The sequence below is a fragment of the Diorhabda sublineata genome, chromosome 7, assembly GCF_026230105.1.
Source record: "Diorhabda sublineata isolate icDioSubl1.1 chromosome 7, icDioSubl1.1, whole genome shotgun sequence".
NCBI classification, from domain to species: Eukaryota; Metazoa; Arthropoda; class Insecta; order Coleoptera; family Chrysomelidae; genus Diorhabda; species Diorhabda sublineata.
The window spans coordinates 22,235,768-22,258,331 of record NC_079480.1 but is presented as its reverse complement, the minus strand read 5'-3'; the positions used below and the strand labels follow the sequence as shown (position 1 = coordinate 22,258,331).

At 31.4% G+C, this 22,564-nt stretch overlaps 1 protein-coding gene across 3 annotated transcripts in view; it reads left to right on the top strand.

The window, feature by feature from the left end:
• LOC130446891 (furin-like protease 2) overlaps nt 1-22,034 on the top strand; it is a 186,492-nt gene extending 164,458 nt beyond the window's left edge. For 2 of the 3 annotated variants that reach the window (XM_056783397.1, XM_056783398.1), the window contains exons 5-17: nt 7,907-8,041; nt 12,403-12,562; nt 13,098-13,401; nt 13,554-13,723; nt 14,243-14,521; nt 14,584-15,283; nt 16,102-16,289; nt 16,819-16,975; nt 17,498-17,769; nt 17,836-18,080; nt 19,000-19,237; nt 19,296-19,468; nt 20,920-22,034. In XM_056783397.1, coding sequence (XP_056639375.1) covers nt 7,907-8,041; nt 12,403-12,562; nt 13,098-13,401; nt 13,554-13,723; nt 14,243-14,521; nt 14,584-15,283; nt 16,102-16,289; nt 16,819-16,975; nt 17,498-17,769; nt 17,836-18,080; nt 19,000-19,237; nt 19,296-19,468; nt 20,920-21,096 — 3,198 coding nt within the window. In that variant the 3' untranslated portion in view covers nt 21,097-22,034. The remainder of the gene's footprint in view (nt 1-7,906; nt 8,042-12,402; nt 12,563-13,097; nt 13,402-13,553; nt 13,724-14,242; nt 14,522-14,583; nt 15,284-16,101; nt 16,290-16,818; nt 16,976-17,497; nt 17,770-17,835; nt 18,081-18,999; nt 19,238-19,295; nt 19,469-20,919) is intronic. The other variant, XM_056783399.1, reaches the window with a different exon arrangement.
• Nucleotides 22,035-22,564: the final 530 nt, after the last annotated feature.

The following is a 22,564-nucleotide window of genomic DNA, read 5'->3' as shown; positions in this document are numbered from 1 at the left end:
CCTCGTAGTATAAATTACAAAATGTAGCTATTTCCGAGGATATAAATTCAATTGGAATATATATATATATATATATATATATATATATATATATATATATATATATATATATATATATATATATATATATAAAAGTGAAACGAAAGCCTCAAATTTTCCACCCGAACGCTTTCAATTCGAATTTAGTTCGAATGGTATTTTCTTCAAGAGACGCATCCGAAAAGATGAAAATTCAGAAATTACGAAGTTGAATTAACTGCGACCTGGATACGTTTTAAAGTTTTCAGATTAAATTGAGCATTTATGGTAGTAAATCAACATATTACCGTTTCAGAATTTGGATTTATCGCCGACCGGCACCGACAAATTTTAGATTGAATAACTCGCTTTGCTGAAACGCCACTTTCTCGAGGTCGATAGATTTAAAAAAAAACACAAGAATTTATCCAATTTTTATATTCATATTCACGAAAAATATCCCATAAATAGATAGAGAGATAAGTGAAAAATATTAGTCATAGTAAAAAAATATTTTTTAGTTTTTTATCTGTCATAGATTTTTTAAACATCCTGTATAAAGTAAGTATACTAAATTCTAGTTAATTGTATATGTAGACACATTTTACATATTTTTTCAATCAATCGTCGTTTTATTTATCAATATTTTTCCAACAAATTGCTCCTATTTATTGATATACATTCTTTTGGATATTTTTTAAGTTATCACACTCTTCTATACATTGTTATATTCAAGTCTTCGTTCTACGAGCTCTTTCTATTGATCATATTTTGTAGAAACATCGAATTTATTGATGCTTCTGTAGACATTTTTTTTTCGAATTATTTGATTGATTTTTCAAGTAAAACTAACTTATGTCGACGAAAAGACATTATCAAGTCAATGACGAAGTTAGTGGACTTTCCAATCCCTACATGCGACACTTCTCATGGTCTACAAACTTCTTAGAGTTCATTTTAACCGACACAGAGACAATTTCCAAAGTTTCCCAATCACCAATCTCATATTGTTGATTCTAACCGGACGAAAACTATCTAAACAAACTTCGATTTTCGAATAAACACTAACAAGAAATAGAGACATACTGTATAATTATTTCGTGTCATTTAAAAATTCATCGTTGCGATTTTTTTTGGTAAAAATAAATCCGGTCGTGTACATTAGAGAAATAAACGTTAATCAAATTCCGGAAAGGGCCTCGAAGAAAAAAAATCCCTAAATCTAATTAAATCTTGATTCGGTGTGTTTGGTATGCAGACTACGATCTTTCGTAGGAGGGAAACCGAAAAGGCAAGATGTCTGTCCTGAGTAAGACTAATGTCAGTAAAGAATTGAAGTTATTCGCTTTCAACAAATTTCTTTAATGTGTTTTTCGACAAACGAGCCGCGGTTTTAAAAAAAAAGAGACAAAAACGTTGAAAATATCATTAGAATCGATGTAGAACCCTAAGATTGTAAACAAAAGCTTGTAAAAACTAAAAAACAAACATAAAAATAACTAAAAACTTCAATATACTGAAGAAAATCTCAACGAAATTATAGTTAATGTCCTCAAATTATTAAGAAATACGGGATTTCAATTGGCTAATGATTGTGCATTTTTTCGCATTGTAAAGTATTGAGCCTTTAACTAATTCTGGACGTAAAATACAGAAAATTGTGTTTACGAATTAAGGAAACGATTTCGAAGGATGAAAATAGAAGGAAGAATCAAAATTTTTTGTAGTTTGAATATTCTCTCAAATTGAGTTAAGGAGATGGGTAAGTTCAGTTTTTTGGAAACTGATTTCGACGCTAACCAAGAGGTATAATTTTGATTTCTGGAAAATTTTAAATCATTATTAAATCAAATCGTATTTACTTATAACCCTCGTATATAACTCGAAAATATGACGTTTTTCTGTTGTGATTATACGAAAATTTATATGGAGAATAATTTTTTTTATTTAGATCATAATTAAGTAGCAAATCCCCCCATTTCTTTATGATCTTACTCCACATCCTTATTTTTATATTGGAGCACAACCTTTTTTCCTGTTTTTCCTCATATCTATCAATCACGAAAATTTTTCTCGGTTTATTCTTTGTAGACACGCTATCTCGCCTCGAAAATCACTTTTTAAATTTTATGATACGACCAAGGGAGCAGTATAATTTGTCTTGCCCATAAAATTATATATCTTTAAATTTAGATAATCTTTTCCAAAATTGAACGTTTAACCTACTTCTAGTTGTTATTAACCGTTCATTTCGCAAGGATAATCGTTATTTTTTTCGTTCGTATTAAGGATCTGTGTTTGAAAACTCGGCGGTACAAAACAAGACACTAAATTTGGAAAGATGAAAACAGAATTTTTGGCGGCGGCGCGCATCGCGACCACCAAAATATCCACGGCCAGCGCAAGTTCTTGAAAAATTGGCTAATAAGCTTACTATTTATATGGAACGTGTCGGCCAAAATTTTGAATAAAATCGTTGCTGAAATCAGCGGAAATCGTTGCTAAAGTCAGCGGAAATTTGAATCAGATAAGTTCATAAATTGTCGCTAAACTTAATAATGGCGTGTCCGCCAAAAGTTCGAGGCTAACAAGATGGGAAATCGTGACCATATCTTAACGTGTCCGCCAAAATTTCGAATAAAATCAAGTCGACAATCGTTGCTTAAGTCAGCGGCTGTTTTCGTCCGCGTACACCACAAATTTGAGTCAAACAATGGGCCTTATATTTCGATACAAGTTTTTATGGTAATCCATAAAAAATGTAGTCGTAAGATAGTAACTATAAAATGGTTTATGGGGCATCGTAAAGTATGCGGAGGGTGAAAAATCTGTGAGGATTGAAGGGTCTTCAACGTAATAGATGTAGAAAAACTAATGTCGTGTGGTTTATGATACAAAACAGAATAATTTGTAGAAATTACTTTCAGAATGTGAATGTAGGAAACTCGTTACAAACTTTACGTTTAATTTATACGGAAACGAACAAAAAGATGTACGGAAATATGAACATTTCCCGATTTCGTTTTAAATAAATTGAAAACTTCGGGATATAAATAGAGAAACAAAATTATAACTACGCCGGTGTTTTTCAATTAAATTCAACAACAAATGGAAACCCACAATTATACAATTCGTTATTATTCATGTGGCATTAACTATACAAAAAGTTCAACTACAAACAAAATGAAAATGCGTTAAAAATAATTGTCGCATCATCACAGAGAGAAAACCAATCCTCGGATATCCAAAAAAAATCATATTTACGATAAGTAAGTGTCAAACAGTGTCATTTAGTCTCTAAATAATATTGTTATGAATTCGTCCACGACATGGACTGTGAAGCCGGTCCTATTCGGTTAAAATAGAAGTCTAAAATTTGAGAATACGCTGGTTCGCGAAATTAGTTTGATATTGGTTTTTCCACATGTTTTTATCGTAAATACGATGAACATATAACGTTTTTTTAAATCAACTCTTAAAAAGGCTTTTTTATTTGATTGTTTCTTTGTTTTCGTTTCAAAATATCTTCCTGCAGTCAAAATCCGATTTTAAAATCATAGTGCGATGCAATCAAATGTTTATCTGAATATCTTCATCAATGCATTCAAGTTTCTACAGGTTTGGAGACTGTAAAAATTCGCGTTAATCAATGTTTTCCTTAATACCTATCAATTTATTAAGAAAACCTGAAATTCGTTCTGTTTTTATAAAATTAAGGCTCTCATCTTGTAATTCTAAGTTGAGGTCATTAAATTTGTCTGATTTAAAAATTCGGGTTTAGTTTTGAATCAAAACGATCTGAACATCCCACTAATCAAAGATTTGATATTCCACAAGATAAAACAAAATCAAATGATTACAAGAGAAAATTAATGTCGGAACATGACAGGAGCTCTACCATTTGTCACCTTTTTTCCTTGTAGAGCCCCATTTTTTGTCATTCCCAACGTCGAATCTTCATTATAGGAACCAAATAAACATTCAAGATCCTCTCCTAGGATTGTGGGGCCCCATTTTTTGTCTCGATCAATTTTAATGTCAAGTCTTCACTATCGAAACCAAATAAATATTCAAGTACTCCGCTTACGATTGTGGAGCCTCATTTTTTGTCATTCTTGACGTCGAATCTTCACTATAGGAACCAAATAAACATTCAAGAACTCCGAGTATGATTGTGGAGCCCCATTTATTGTCACGTCCAATTTGGAGCTTTAACTATCAAAACCAAGTAAATATTCATGGACCTCAGCCTCCCCATTTCCATTCCCCATGAAAACATCACGCGAATAACAAACTTTGAACAATATTTCGTGAGTAAATCGCACAAAAATTCCCGGAGGTTAATAATGGAAGTCGACGGCTGCTGCTCAAATTTCCGAAGACGTTTCAAATATAATTGCGTTAGATCTGGAAGCATGCCGATGAAATAAATCATTGTTATATTGACGTTGTGACATTGGTGGCGCTAGTTGTAGTCTACGCATTTCGATGGCAAATATGAAATAAATTATACAGCACATACGATTATTCCTAGTAGAATGTCACTAGTGCATTAACCAAATTGGAATTTACGTAGCTTTATCGTTATAATAAACATATTCAAATTAGAATCGTGTCGCATAAATATTATTAAAACAACTAAAAATGAAATAGTTCAACTAAACATTCGTTTTTCAATTAAACTTCGACGCTTTTCCAATTCTAATCTTTTCTATTACAAATCCTCCATCCCGCATAATCCTGTTAGTCAAATGGGTTAAACAAAATCCATTAGAGTTAATGAATTGTATTAACCTTACAACCGTAGCCAAATTCTCTTCTTAAATAATTAAAATATGATCATACAAAGTGTTTTTTCGCTATTGATCTCATGGTGTAAAGTACCAGACGTGATAGGAGCTCAAGAAACGGCTTTTGATTAACTAAAATAAGATTTTCTATTTCTTTAAATTAGTTCATTTAATTATCCATTATTTAACTTCTTAATATCTTTGGAACGTCCTAATTTCACTATCAAACTAACCCTTTATTGTTGGACCACGTCTTGGCTTAGCGCTTCTAAATTTATCACGTTGGTAATTGATGATGGATTTGCTGTTTCAGTATCTGCAGGAGTTGATTCAATGCTTGCGCCAAATACTGCAGGAAGTAGCCCGTCAAACATGCCCAATAACTCTAAAAGTCTTTTCCCCAAAGACAAACCTTTGAATATGTAATTCAGGATACTTCTTCCCACGTCAAAAGCATTAAATGATTTTCCTTTTTTAAATTTTCTCGTTGTGTTATGGTCAAACAAGAATTTAAAGTTTAGAGCAAATTCGTTTCATCTCCAGACGTATTAAGCAAACTTGAGGCCGAAAGGTGTGTCAATAATTACGTCCTAAGTTAATTAGACGTAAAGTTCGAGATGCAAGTCCTCATTCGGTAACAGAATACAACCTCCAACTTTACAAGAAGGCTATAATTCGATTTTGTCGGCGGCTGCGTCCATAACCACGTTTCTCTATTGGTAATAAGATGGAATAGAGTAATTGCTCTGTTATTTGAGTTCGTAGTGGTGTCAGATAACTCTTAAATCGCTTATCCTAAGTTAAAATCGAATTAAACTAATTATTATTTACTTATAAATAGACGTTCGTTTCGAAAATTCAAATTAACAATAATTAAACGACAAAAAATTCATCACAAGATGATATTTAAACAGAAAGACTCCATTTTGTTTTTACCGTCAAACTTTATGTCAGATTTGACATACGCTGTTCGGTGTTGCCATATATCAAAATTTAAATACCAATAGTTTTAGATCTAAAGATAAAATCACTAAAAAATTTAATAACTATTGTCATAGATATAATTGAAATAATTAGAACAAACGCACAGTTTTTCTTGTATGTATTACAAATTAATTTAAAACGAAACTAATATTGAATAAAGGATGTCCTTTTGGTGCTATTAGTTATCGTTTATGTGACGGCTGATTCGGAGTATTTCAGGATGTAAATCACTAGATTTAAAATGAATTATTTCAATTAGGAACATACGTCGTTAAAATGATTCATTATACAAACAAAAGAATTTTTATTTCGTAATCTATTTTTTTTATTTACATTCGACTAATACATATTTATTATATCAACATCATAATTTTACGTAATCGCTTTGGAAAATTCTGATTTGTAGCATAATCCAATCGTTTATCTGTCTTCTAATTTAATTAATACGTTTAATAACAATAAAATGATTTATACGAAGTGTTTTACAACGACAATCTGTATATTTCGAAGCACCAGAGGGTAAATCGTATTCGAATGGTGCCTGCTGCGTGGAAATTCCTGTGGATATTGTCTTGGTAGCTGTTTCCAGAAGCTTGTACTACGTTTTCTTGTCGAATAGGTCTTCGTTCTTGACGAGATAAGATTGGACAGTTCGAAAGAACATCCACCATGCTAGTAGACGATTTTTTTTATATCGATCTAAATCTAAATGATCTAGTTATTCACCTAGGAGTAGTCGATTTAAACATAGTCTTTCGAGCCGGATAACATATATTAGTATTGATTTTGTTATTAATGAGAATTGAATTATACAATTGGAACAAATAGAAATAAAACTAGCTTCTGATTGGTGTTTTATGCATTGTACAATGTTGGAATTGAAAAAAATATACTAATCGATGATTACAACGTAGTAAAAACGATAATTTTATAATTTTGTTAAGACTAGTTTACAATGTACGGTAATTTTACCGTTTTTTCTTTACTACACAGCAATTATGATATTTACAATAACAAATTTTTTAGTATTATTTGAATCGTACTATTCAATTCTATCATTTTAAACTATCCTATATACAATAAATTCGACATAGTTTTAGTTATTGATATTAATCCTGTATAGCATAGAAAGAAAAAAACCTTTTATTAAGATATTCGAGTGAATTCCAATGAAAGGAATTTCCACAGACACAGAAAAGTAATATAGATATAAAAGAGAGGAATCCTCTTCTGTACATAATGTCTTTTACTTGTAACTCTTCGTGCCTTTGTACAGCTTTCAGTTATATCCAGGCTTGACCTTCTTGTTGTCTGACTTTATTTCAATTTAAGGGCAGATTAGGATCAGATCATTCAATATGAAAAATGTTTTTCTCTCAACAATTCTTCATATTCATATCTCGTTTAAATAGACTCGAAAAAAATTATAAAAAAAGTGGTTTCCAAAGTTTATTCTATGTATATAAAAAAATTTAAAAAATGTAATCAATACATAGTTTAGGGAATTATATATTAAGACATTTTAAATCTATTCTAGTCCTGTTATTGTTAGCAACTGATCTATCAACTATTTTTCTTCTTTTTTTACGTACTAAAAGATCCTTCTGCAGAAAAACAACCTGGAATTTCATCGTATTGGGTTCTATCACCTTCTGGACTCACTTCTACTTTTCTCTTGCTCAAATCCGTTCTAGATCAGCTTTTTTAGTGCTCGTAATTTCCTGAACGTCTTGAGAAAACCAAATTTTCTTTACCACGTTATTGTGTAACTCGAATTTCCTCAAAAATTGTTTAGGTTCTTTCAATTCTGAATGGAACACCAGTATTTGTTTTCCAGAGGTGTTTTTAAACAGTCAAAACATCGAATTAATGGGATACAATCCTTATTTGGTGCCCATTGACTGTATGTCAAAAATATTTGGCGAGGTCTACACCTGAAGAAGCGTTTACTTGTTTTGGAAGTTCAAACTAAACAAAATTGATCTTAATGAAGAATATTTTGTAAAACAAAAAATTTGAGTACCCAACCCCATGTTTTTGTAATCGCATAATATTTATTATGAATTATTGTTTAAATCTTATGGTTTATGTTTAAATTTAATTATATTTTCCAGAATGGGGGGGCTAAAGATGGTTTAGACATGAATTTGGCACCTGCCTGGCAGAAAGGTTATACGGGTCGAGGTGTGGTGGTTTCCATACTCGACGACGGCATTCAAACCAACCATCCAGATCTAGCACAAAACTACGTAAGTTCTATTTTTAGTTTTACAAAGTTTTTCCTTTTCCAATAATTCAAAAAGTATTTTATCTCAATATTCCGAAACGATTAATAAAAATGTCGAGTAAAAGAAAAATCCAACCGGAATCTCCTCGAGTGATTTTTTCACTTTCTTAAACCGACGCCTCAACTTTGACAAAATTCAGAAAGAATTCTTAAATTGTTTCTGAACGGCTTTACGGTCGTGTAAACAGAAAACTCATACCCTAATTATCGCGAAAGAAAACTTTTTCATTCTAATGTCTCTTAAGAATGCAAAAAGTTGGAAAGTTCGGTCGCCTTTCCAGATGATATCGCGATAAATTTCCGTTTGAGAAAAGATTGTTTGCGATATTTCGATAAACATATTGAAGATTTTGAATTATTTTATCAAAGGATCCACTGAAACAGAAATCAGAAAAAGACTGATGATAAATTAAATTTGAATGTCTTAAATTCCTAATCTAACCTAACCTAACTTAATCAAAGTTAAAATAAACCTAAACTAACTCGATAAAAGTTAAAGTAAACAGAATCTAACTAAACTAAATCGAAGCTGAACTAACTCGAACTTAATTGATACTAATATAACCTAACTTAACAAAAAGAAAATGGGTTCCTTTTTATATACTTTCCCTTCCTCCAGCCAAACCTCCTTCTTCCAAAAAATAACCCCCATACCTTCAATTTATGAATACAGTTCAAAAAGTCGTACTGGACTTCAACCAATTGAATTATTGGTAAAACCGACATCTAGGACTTAGATAAATGAATCGTATGATCACGAAAACGCTAAACTAATTATAGTTATAAATAAATAAATAAATAAATTTCTTATAAAAAAAATGTAATAAAAAACTCACTTTTCACAATGTAACTTTTTCTTAAATCAGTAGATGTATTGAATTACATTTTTTTCTCAAACGAATCGTTTTAAGTTCGACGGAAGTTTTATATAAAAAGAAACACCTTCCGACTTTTTGAAAGTCGATGAAATCTCGAATTTAATATCGACAATTCGTCGGTAAAACATCAAAAAATGCCGTAAAAGTTTTTAATACGAATCCGATTCCGTTAACACGTTAGATATGTAATGGAAGTACGAGGAGGCGGCAACGTATTTCACGGGGCTCCTATTAAACGTTTAGAGGCATTAGGAGCGCTCTAACAGCGAAACGACATTCATATTTTGAATTCGGAACATTCTCGAAACATTGTATCTATAAATAGGCGATCATCGAAACAAACAATGGAATTAACATGAAAAAAGAAAACATTCATCGATATAACGACTGAAATAATGAGGGAGATTCTTTAAAAAAATTATTTAGAGCATTGAGCAGAAAAAAACTCTTGAAATAAATGTGGAATTTTGAACTACATTAGACGTGATGGGATGTTAATAGAATAATACTGAAATTGGTAATCTTGGAGACGAAAATACTAAAAAGGAAAGCAGACAAAGCTAGGATAGAATCATAAAATTTACAAACCTTTCAATGTGTCACCGATATAAAAGAAGACACGGAAGATACCAGAAGGCAAGAGGGAATGATGTACACAAAAAAAGGTTTATAAAAGTATTGGAAGAAGATAAAAACATCCAGAGCTGAATAGAAAAAAGCAAGGAATCGAAAAAAGTGGATCTAAATTACTTACGAGGAAACATTTTAACTATATATTCGATTCTGAGTTTCTGCTTCAACTCCACTCTATTCTTTTAAATAAAAAACCCCAAAGGACGTAAAACACACCATAAATGAAACAATTAATCTCACCATGACGTTAACACTTTTCGTTTTGCTCAAATTCCATAAAAATTAAAAGATATCGATGCTCGTTATAACTGAAGTCTCAATGTGAAATTGTTGTATCTGATGGTTCTACTATCGAACTTAATAATAAACTGACAAAATATATATATATATATATATATATATATATATATATATATATATATATATATATATATATATATATATTAAATTTTGATTAATATTTATTGATTAACCCCCGTACGTATCGCTTATCTAATACCTAGTAGTATAATAATTTCAAACTCGTTCCTTTTATATGAACCCATCTTATACCATTGAGTAAATAGAACCGCAAAAGCCCAATAAAATGTTTAACAGTCCATAGAGATATGAAGAGGAGTTTGTTCATTACCATATTGAAGCAGTTTCTAGGCGTTTTTGAAATTTAATGTAATTTTGGCAAGACCAATGAGCCTGTAGTAATATATGCTAATGCAACGACATGAACGTAGTGGAAAACATGTCGAAATGGAGGGGGAATAGATCGCAGACGTTCACTTGGGGCGCTGAATCTAGACGATGGAAAATTTCAAATGACATACAAGATGACGCATTCTGAATCGATTATGATCCTTTCTGAATCCATTATTATCGTTTCTTAATGGATTATGATCCTTTCTGAATCGATTATGACCTTTCTGAATCCATTATTATCGTTTCTGAATCGATTATGATCGTTTCTGAATCGATTATGATCCTTTCTGAATCGATTATGATCCTTTCTGAATCGATTATGATCCTTTCTAAATCCATTATTATCGTTTCTGAATCGATTATGATCCTTTCTGAATCGAGTATGATCCTTGAGCATCGTGATCTATTGAATAGGATCAAGTGTTGAAGCTAATGTTGAATTTGAAGGTTTGGATCGTCAATGACTCCGGGATTTCTCGCCATTCCGATAAAGATGGACACAAATAAGACCAATAATCGTTTATTTCGATCTATGTAATCGCTGGCATTATTGATTTCTAGTCCTTGATAGTTCATAGTGGCGTTCAAGGGGTCAAGGGATCAAACGCCGATCAGACGCTTAGGTTTGAACCCTTGGATTTCATTAGACAAACTGTGATGCTTGCTCAAGGGCTTAAACTGTGCAATGCACTCACAGATGGCGTTTTCTGTGGTTTTACCCTCCTCCATGCACCAAAGGCGCTTCGGATCGTCTATTATTCCCTTTAGATTTTTTCGAAAACTGTTTGATGTGTAGCGCGAGGTATATTACCCATTTGTTGACGTTCTCCACAAATTGGACTATTTTTTTGGTCCTTTAAAGTTAAAAGAGGCCCCCATTAATATTAATATTTATTTATTTGAAGTAAAAATAGAGGAAATTTCGATCTCCACCGTATATATTTCTAATTCTTAAATGGGTATATCCAGATGTCATATAGTCGATCGATAATAAAGTAAACTGTATTTGCTATAAGATCAGCTGTTCGAAGACAGATGGCGCTAATATTATTACGATCAATTTCAATCATAATTCGAGTTATCAAATTTACTAATTATCCGATATCATTTCATTTTTATTATAAACACATCGATTTTACTATACAGTACATTTTTAAAAAGTTTTCTCATATAGCAAACTGAAAATAGATGCATCCGTAGTTTGAAGACAGATGGTGATACTATTATTTCGAACAATTTTAATTATAATTTGAGTTATCAAATTTTTATTTATCAATTAGCGGATATCAATCTATTTTAATTTTAAATACTTGGATCATTTTTAAAAGTTCACTAATATAGCAAACTGTAAATAGGTGTATCAGTAGTTTGAAGACAGATGGCGCTACTATTATTACGATCAATTTTGAATCATAATTTTTATTTGCTGATTAGCCATTATCATTTTGTTTTAATTATAAATACATCGATAAATACATCCATCATTTTTAAAAAGTTCACTAATTTAGCAATTTTTATATAGGTGTATCCGTAGTTTCAAGACAGATGGCGTTACTATTATTTGGATCAATTTTGAATCATAATTCGAATTTACACATTTTTATTTACTGATTTGCCGTTATCTTTTTATTTTAATTATAAATTCATCGGTTTTACTATACAGTACGTTTTTAAAAAGTTCACTAATATAGCAAACTGTAAATAGGTGTATCCTTTGTTTGAAAACAGATGGCGTTGCTAATTTAGATGATTTCGTTTAAAAAACTATTTTAATTGTGACTATATTGAAATAATGACACGAGAATACTAAAAATAAATAAAATATTGTATATTTAATATTTTTGTTTCATATTTTTACAACTACATGTCTTAATTAAATTCCATATATTTTTATTTGTATTAACGCACATTGAAAATACAACTTGAACAAAATATGAGGTTAGATTACAAATCAACTACGGTCATATTTTGTTTTTATATAATTATTTCTATTACTTACTTACTATTATTAGTATAATAATTAGAAAATATGTAAAAAAATATATCCATTTTCATATTTTTTATAAAAAATTGGTGGTTAGTAGTATGAAATACTGGACATGTAATGAATCAATTTCAGGATCCATTGGCGAGTACTGATATTAATGGAAACGACGATGACCCCATGCCTCAAGATAACGGCGATAATAAACATGGTACGAGATGTGCTGGAGAAGTAGCTGCCGTAGCTTATAATCAATTTTGTGGTATTGGCGTTGCTTATAACGCCAGTATAGGTGGTAAGTACGAAAATTTTCAATTACAATTCAAAAATTTACTAGATTTAGATGCAACTAACGAAATAATTCCATTTTTAAGACACACTAAATTATACAAGAAATTTTTTGTATCCGAAATATTCCACCAAAAAAAAATTCATCATACATTAGTTTTTATTTTACGAGGGGCATGAATAGATTAATAATTCAGAGCCATACTACATTTTACGTGAAATTTGAGTATTAAAAGTTGTTTTTTTTTTTCATTTAAACTGCACCGAACATGAATTCGAAAGCGAATATACATCGGATGAGTCTGTTGTTTTTCATTTAACGTTCTCGGTGATTGATTGAACAGGATGTGGGAGCTATAATTACTTTTCTTTCGTTCCTTTTTCTTTTTTTTTTAATTACCGAAAACATATCCATCGAAATTGCGGTTAAATTCTTCTTTTTTTCTCAACAGTACGTTTACTTTGAATATATAACACGTTGTAAATCGTTGCCGGATTTACAATGTTTTCAGTACGTATAAAGAAATGTGTAATAATTTCAGGTGTACGTATGTTGGATGGCGTCGTAAACGACGCGGTCGAAGCTCGTGCTTTGGGATTAAACCCTGAACACATCGATATTTATAGCGCCTCTTGGGGTCCTGAAGATGACGGTAAAACCGTTGACGGTCCAGGTCCTTTAGCGAGAAGGGCGTTTATATACGGGGTTACCAGCGGAAGAAAAGGAAAAGGATCGATTTTTGTATGGGCTTCTGGTAATGGCGGTAGACATACAGATTCCTGTAATTGCGACGGATATACGAATAGCATTTTTACTTTGAGTATATCGAGTGCTACTCAAGGCGGGTAAGACATATTTTTGTCATATTTAAACATTATAATTTTTTTTCAATTTTCGTTTAATTTTCGAAATATATAAGTTATAGTATCAAATATTCAACCCCTATCATCCCTACACTTGATTTCGTAACTATAATTTTTTTTTCTTTTGGTACCAGGTATAAACCGTGGTATTTGGAAGAATGTTCGTCGACTTTAGCTACAACGTATAGTTCGGGTACTCCCGGACACGATAAGAGCGTCGCCACCGTCGATATGGACGCCCGTTTGCGTCCTGATCATATTTGTACGGTGGAACACACCGGTACATCGGCGTCTGCGCCCTTAGGTGAGAATATTAACGTGATTTTTATTAGAAAAACATCTCTCAAGATCTCTAAAAATCTCTAACCTCATGTAGACTAGACCTAACCTATTATCTTGCCCTAAAAATCTCCTTAGCTTCATCTAAACTAGCCTCAGATCCTTATGCATTACTAAAAATCTCTCTAACCCCATCTACACTAGCCTCAACCTATTATTTTACCCTAAAAATCTCTCCAACATCGTCTAGATTAACCCCAATCTCAAGTTTATTAGTAAAAATCCCACTAGTTTCATCTAGACTAGCCCCAACCTGTTTTTTGCCTTTAAAATCTCTCTAGCTTCACCTATACTAGCCCAACCTGTTATCTTGCTTTGAAAATCACTCTAGCTTCATCTATACTAGCCCCAACCTGTTATATTGCTTTGAAAATCTCTCTAGCTTCATCCATACCAGCCCCAACCTGTTTTATGTCTTTAAAATCTCTCTAGCTTCATTTAGACTAGCCCCAACCTGTTAATCGTCGTTTTGTTTTTGGTTTAGCTGCCGGTATCTGCGCCTTAGCCCTAGAGGCTAACCCCACGCTAACGTGGAGGGATATGCAGTACCTCGTAGTGTTAACTTCGAAAGCGGGTCCATTGGAAAAGGAAGCCGGTTGGATAGTGAACGGCGTTAGAAGGAAGGTTTCACATAAATTCGGTTACGGTTTAATGGACGCCGGAGCATTGGTGACATTAGCCGAAAAATGGACGACGGTACCACCGCAACATATTTGCAAAAGTCAAGAGATCGTCGAAGATCGACCGATCAATCCGTCTTACGGTATATCTAATACGGAAATAATCAGTTTTTTATATATATATAATTTTTTCTATTATTCTCAGGTACTACTTTGGAATTTAATATGGACGTCGACGCTTGCGGTGGTACTTTGAACGACGTTCGATTTTTGGAACACGTTCAATGTAAAATATCCCTTCGATTTTTTCCTCGGGGTAATCTACGTATTCTTCTAACCTCCCCGATGGGTACTACCAGTACTCTACTATTCGAAAGACCGAGAGACGTGGTTAGTTCAAATTTCGACGAATGGCCGTTCCTCAGCGTTCATTTTTGGGGTGAAAAAGCAGAAGGAAGATGGAAATTGCAGATAGTTAATTCGGGAAATCGGCACGTAAATCAACCGGGCGTTTTAAAAAAATGGCAGTTAATCTTCTACGGTACTTCCGTTAATCCTGTTAGATTACGTCCGCCGAACGGAGCTCGATCGACGCCTTGGAAATCGCCTTTGAATACGTTCGCTTTTCCTACACAAACTATACCAGTGACGCCGATAACGAATAATTTTTTCGAGGATAATCTGTTCAGGAATTTTCAGGATTTTCCTAATATTTACGCTTTTTCCGGTTCGGAACGACGAGAAACCGTCAAATCTATTAACGATAAAAAAGTTCGAGATGATAATGATATCGAAAATAACGACCAAGAAACTAAAGAGGGTTGCGACGAACAATGTGACGAACAAGGGTGTTTCGGTAGGGGTCCTACGAAGTGTATAGCCTGCAGGAATAAAAGGATGGACAAGTGAGTTTTTTTTAAAATTTGATTTCAATACATTTTTTTCAGATTTTTAATATATTTCAGTATTTTATTATTTTTTTTAAATCAGTACGCAATTTGAGTAAATTCAATAAATAAAATTTTTTATATATTCAAGAAAATATAGTAAATGTGGCAACATTGGTTATATATAATCAAACGTAAAGTAACAGTTATACAATAAACACATTAAAATTATTATTTGATTCAAGTTTTTTTCATTATTTTTATGGATTTTTAATAATTTCCAAAATTACACGTATCAAAATGAGTATTTGAATTAAATAAATCTATTAATAATATTTGGCCATGTTCAAGGAAATATTAAAGATACGGCTGCGCCGCGTATTATATGATGTCGAAATCAACTGTTTACTTTTTAAATCGTAGACAACAATGAATTTTATTACTTTCTTTTTTTTATTATATATAATTTATTAATTAATGAAAATAATCATATTAATATCCTTTATAATAATCAAAAAAAATTTTCTTAAATATAATAATATAATTCCCATATTTTGAGTAACAATTACAGCCACTGAATAAAATTTAAATATTACTAAAACATAAAATGAAATCATTGCGCTAGTATTAGGAAAGATTGTATTCTAAAAGTTGGTAGTAGCGCGATATCGTTTTCCAGTGTTGTGAGATCTATTATTCCCAAACAATATTAGAATTTCCTGCTATCGTATTTGTCGTTTTATAAATATTTATATAAATATTAGTAAACAAATTTTTAATTATATTTTGGATATTTACTTGTGAATTTTCAAGTTTTCTTGCAAATATGTTTCTAGAACGTGTGTTTCGACTTGTCCTCCAAGGAGTTACGCGGATTCTCAGAACGTCTGTCAACCGTGTCACGAAGCATGCGAAACATGTACAGGACCGGATCAAAAAAGTTGTTTAACTTGTTCGCCTGGTCACGTTAGAGTTCTCGATTTAGATATATGTTTGCAACAATGTCCGGAAGGGTATTACGAAAGTAAGTTTGATATTTATAAAAAATAATATTTACAAAAATTTAAATAATTTACTATACACTGAAAGAATAATATATTTTGTATGCAATAAAATTTCGAATAATTTACTGTGAGAAAATAATAAACAACAATACACTGAGAGAAGGTGATCCATTTTTTAAATACACTGAGAAAAGATAATTTATTTTTTTTAAATAAGTCATAAAATACTGAGAAAAATAATTCCTTCTATCAAATAAACGACAATATATTGTGAAAAAATGATTTGTTTTCCGAATAATCAACAAAACACTGGAAAAAAATAATTTCTTCATTTATATTGTCGCTTGATCTGTTTTGTTACGAACTCGTCTACCGACGTAGACCGTGAAGCCGGTTCTATTGTGTAGCGTTCAGCAAATTTTATTCTATCATCGTAATCGAACAGGACCGACTTCGCATTATTTGTCAGTAGAAGAGTTGGTATATTGGGTGCGGGTTATTACGAGGATTCTAGGAAAGATTCATTATTATAAGTGGATGTTATTTTAGATTTCGCCGATAAAACTTGTATTCCGTGTCAACCGAACTGCGCCGGTTGTCAAGATAGACCAGACCATTGTACCAGCTGTGATCATCACTTATTATTATTCCAAAATAAATGTTTAGCTTCGTGTCCGCTTAGTACTTACGAAACCGATGATTACGGGTAATTTCCTCGCATATTTATCAAAGTTTCGTTAATGGAATCGATTATATATTCGATTTAGGAATCGATTACTCATTCTTTTGAATATTAAATAGCAAAATCGATTGTCGAATCGATTATTTGTTCTATTTCCGAATCGTGTCAAATTTCAATATTGTTCAAATATTTCATTTCAGAATCGATTGTGTTCAATTTTCGAATCGTTGAAACATTCAAATTTAGAATCGATTATATGCAATATTCCAGTATCAATTATATGTTCGATTTCCGAATCGATTAAATTTTTAATTTCGTAATCGTTTGAATATTGAATTGCAAAATCGATTTCCGAATCGATTGAACCGTCAGTTTTATAATCGTTTGAATATTAATTTGTAGAATCGAGTATTTGTTCTATTTCCGAATCGATTAAACCTAATCGTTTCATTATCTGAGCCAGAATCGGTGATTTATTCAATATTACAATCGATTATATATAAGTTTGATTCAAGAATCGATTGAAGAATTCGATTAATTTTGTAGCTGCGCGTCTTGTCACGAATCGTGCGAAACCTGTAGTGGTTCGAATAGTTCGCAATGCGTTTCGTGCCCTTACGGTAGATATTGGCACGAAGGTCGTTGCGTTAAAGAATGTCCGGCTCACCATTACGCCGACGTTCAACAAAAAGAATGTATAGAATGTCCGCCCGGTTGTAGCGAATGTAATAAGACGACTTGTATATCGTGTTTGGACGATTGGAAGGTGAACAGTAAAGGCAGATGCGTTTCTCAAAATAGTGATAAATGCGACGTAGGTGAGTGCAAGACGGATTTAAATCGATTCCGTTCGAACGAATAATGGATTTTCTCGTTTATTACAGATCAGTATTACGATAACGGTTTGTGTAAACCTTGTCATTCGACTTGCGATTCGTGCGACGGTCCGACGGAAAAGGCGTGCATATCGTGCGCAAGTCCGTTGATACTTCAAGGTACTAAATGCGTGGGAAAATGTAATAAAGGGTTTTATAACGAAAGGGATAGTCAAATATGCGAACCTTGTTTGCACGCGTGCGAAAGATGCGTCGCCAAAACTAATTGTACCGAATGTAAAAGCGGATTACAGGTAAGTGAAATATTTAAATTTTTGTATTCGTTTTTGAAGATATCATCATTATAATACGAAATATACATTTCTAGATGTTTTTTGTCTAAAAATAAATCAGAAATATTCGTTTCTATGTAAAAATAAATCAAAGTTATTCATTTCTATGTAAAACTAAATCACAATTATTCATTAATATCTAAAAATGAACAAAAAACACGCAATTATTCATTTCTACGTAAAAATAAATGAAAATTATTCGTTTCTATGTAAAAGTGAACAAAGTTATTCGTTTTTATGTAAAAGTGAACAAAGTTATTCGTTTCTATGTAAAACTAGTCCATAATTATTCATTAATGTCTAAAAATGAACAAAAAACACGCAATTATTCATTTCTACGTAAAAATAAATCAAAATTATTCGTTTCTATATAAAAATAAATCACAATTATTCGTTTTTATGTTGGAATAAATCAAATTATTCGATTTTATGTAAAAATAAATTAACGAGGTCGTTTTCACCAGAAAAATTATTCAGATGAATGTTTTTGAGTAAAAGTAAACTGTTTTACTTAAATTGGGCAGCAAATGTTCATTTCTATGTAAAAATGAGGATGGAAAAAACTTATTTCATGTAAAAATGGGCTAAAGTTGCTTGTGTCTATATAATAATGTGCTTTCTCTTTTGATTATATTCAAAAAATCATTTCTATGTAAAATTGATTTCGAATGCTCGTTTCTGTGTAAAAATAAGGTTGGGAGAAATCATTTTATGTAAAAACGAACTGAGGATGCTTGTTTCTAAGTAAAATTGTATTTTCTCGTGTCGTTTTGGTCGAAAAATTTGTTTTTATGTAAAATCGAGCCGATAAAATTGTTTTCTAAGAAAAAATCTATTAGAAACGATTCTTTTCGTTCTGAATAATTATTGTTATTTTCAGTTACAAAGCGGGGAATGCGCCACAACATGCGCTACGGGTTATTACAGCGACAAAGGCATATGCTTACGTTGTTACATGAGTTGCAAAACTTGCAGCGGTCCAGGACCAGATCAATGCGTCAGCTGTCCGAACGGTTGGCAACTATTATCCGGCGAATGTCGTCCCGATTGTCCCGAAGGATACTACAAAACCGAATACGGTTGTCAGAGATGTCATTATTCGTGTAGGAATTGTCCAGGTAAGAAAAAGAAGAAGACATTTTTTTAGGTAAATGAAACCGGTCGACGTTTTTTCAGGTTGCAAAAATGAAGAAACCAAAAGGAAAATCAACGTCGAAGCGCTCCTGTTATCCGCCCAACCGGGAACGACTTTACAAATAGTGAATCCTTTTAATTTAGTTACTGGAATTGCGATAATTGCGAGTTTGTGTGTCGTCATACTTTTTATAACGATATTCGTTATATTACAAGTGAGTCATATTTTATTTTCTATAGAAATAACCAGAAATCGTGATAAATATGGCAACGTCGCATAAAATCCGATTCCGTGAGTACGATGCTGATACTTGTATTTTTTTCTCTAGATTTGGAACATGCCGTAAAGAATAGATACATGATGCGCTGTTGCCAAACGTACATCCTGTTGAATAACGATATTAACTTAATTAGTATTTCTTATTGAAATAAATTTCAACGTTGCCAAATGTTTTATTATATGATATTTTAGAAATTGTGGAAAATGGAAAATTTTCGAATTTTTGTTTGAAATAATTATAAATTTCTTCATATTTCATTAGAATTACGTTTGGCAACTGCTCATCATTTTTATATACTTTCGAAATAACTTTACGGTATATCCTCGATTCTAGAGGAAAAAACTACGAGTGGCAACATTGTAATCACCATATATTTGTCTAGAATTTTTGTTTATATTTTTTCACATTTTGATATTTTACGGACAACTACGAAATTCGATTATACGATGCTGTCAAGTTTAATTCAATTTCGGATATAATCGGAAATTTCCCAAAGCTTTTCGATGAATTACGTTTGGCAACTGTGTAGTAGTTATATACATTTTTATTCAAATAACTTTGGTATTTCTTTGAATTTAACGTAAATTTTCGATTGGTAACACTGTAATAATGGTATAGTTGTTTAAAAGATCTTTTCTATATATTTCCTCAGATTTTAAAATTACGTTTGGCAACAATGCGAAATATAATTCAAAGTAACTTTCCTATTCTACTAAATTTCAAGTAAAATTTCGTTTGGTAACATCGCAATCTCGATATTTTAAGCAACTTTTTTAATTCTCTAAATTTCAAGAAAAACGTCGTTTGGCAACATCGCAATCTCCATATTTTGCTTTAAAATTGTTTCTAAATTTTTTCCAATTCACATATTGTACCGAAAATTGAGAAATTCGAATCTGCGACGTTGTTGTCAAGTTTATCTAGATTATTTATATAACGGAAAAATAGATTATGTCACGTGTATTTGTCGAAATTTTTTGAAAATTTGGCATAAACTTCATTTTTTCAATAAAATCCGATATTCAATTAAACATGATAACGACGAAAATCGATTATGCGACGTTGTAACGTCTAACTAACTTTCGTATATAATCGGAAATTTGATTTTAATGTAAATCCAATATTCATAAGATTATCCGATTATATACGAAATTTAGTTAGACATGACAACGTCGCGTAATCGATTTTCTTAATTTATCATCATTATGCTTATAATAACTGACAACATCACGAATCGATAAAATTTTTGTTTATAAATTAATTCCGTTAATAACAAATATATATTCCGATATATTAGTTTGTGCGACTTTGTCATGTTTAATTAAATTTCGTATATTATCGGAAATTCGCATATTTATCGATTTTTTTTCGGCTTTATTTTACAGAAGAACAGTTTGCAAGCCCAACAGCGTGGTTACAGTAAAGTATCAATAAAAAAACCGAAAGTAACTTGTAATTACAACGTTGTATCAGTAAGCGACGACGCCGATTCAAGCGATTCGGACAGTTCGGACGGACGTAATCTGATAACGACGCCAAAACCGGAAAAGACATCTTGTTGAAATGAAAATGAACACGGAAAACGAACCGATAAAGGTATATACAGTAAAAAAGAAGAAGAAAATTTTAAACATACTACATAGTGTAAATATTTGATACGAACAAAAAAAATACTGTCTTCATTGGATGTTGTACGCCAGCGGGTTAATTTTTATTTTTTCGAAAATGAATCGGCTAAGAAATAAAAAGAAAAGAAAATCTCGAAAATTCTCATTCCGAATACTACTTATTAAGTTTTATTAATTCTATTTAAGATTGTATATTTACTTTATTATTGTATACGTATATTTTTATAAAAAAAAATAAACAACCCCCTCCATTCAAAAATTCGAGTGTAAATCGATTTTTTTTTCATTTTTTTAGTAATTAAATCGAAACTAAAATATACTTACCGTTAAAATCTCTCTATTTACATTCATTATTTCATTTAATCACGATATAGACGTTAAATTTCTCTTAAAATGCGAAAAAAACTACGTTTGACAACACTGCAACGTCCGCATCTTCTATATGACAATATACATATTTCCCCGTAACATCCGCTTACGTTTCTACGAAACAAAAGAAAGATTATGCGCGGCAATAATGTAATTTCTGTAATTTTCTTTGAAATGGTATTTAGATTTAGACGAAATTACTTTTAATTTTGGAAACGTACTTCGCGTTTTCTATATTTCCCCAGATCAAGGGAAAAACTCGGTATTGCAACAATGCAATTTTCATAAATTCAATAAACTGTTTAAAAACTACTGAAACTAATTTTGACATTGAAGAAATTGATTTCACATGAAAAATTACTATCAATCAAGAAAAAAATTTAAAACGGTTCAATTATTGACGTTGCAAGAATCGATTATTTCGTTTAAAAATCAAAAAACTGTTTGGAAAATACTAAAAAATCGATTCGTTTTGACATTACACAAATCGATTAATAAACAGTTTGAAACAAAGTGCAAATTGATTCAACTTTTGATGTTGAAGAAATCGATTGTTTCATAAAAAAAAATTAACTGTTGGTAAATAATGAAAAATCGATTCAACTTTTGACATTAAAGAAATCGATTATGGCTATCGAAAGTTGATTAACAGTTTGAAACAAAGTGCAAATCGATGCAACTTTTGACACTTTAAGAGTCGATTTTTTCGATCAAAAAATTATTAAGTTGCAGGAATCGATAATTTCTTTTAAAATTCAATAAACTGTTTGGATACTACTAAAAAAATCGGATTCAAGATTTGACATTACACAAATCGATTATTCCACTTGAAAATTTATGAGCTACAAATCAGCTTTTAACGTTGCAGTAATCGATTGTTTATTCGAAAATCAACGAGTACAGTCTCATGACACAAATCGATTCAAGCTTTACTATACCACAAAATTCGATTGTATCATCAAATTTTTGAAAAAAAAACAGTTTCTATGATTTTTTTTTGAATTTTTAATTCTGGTTTAATATTATTACATCA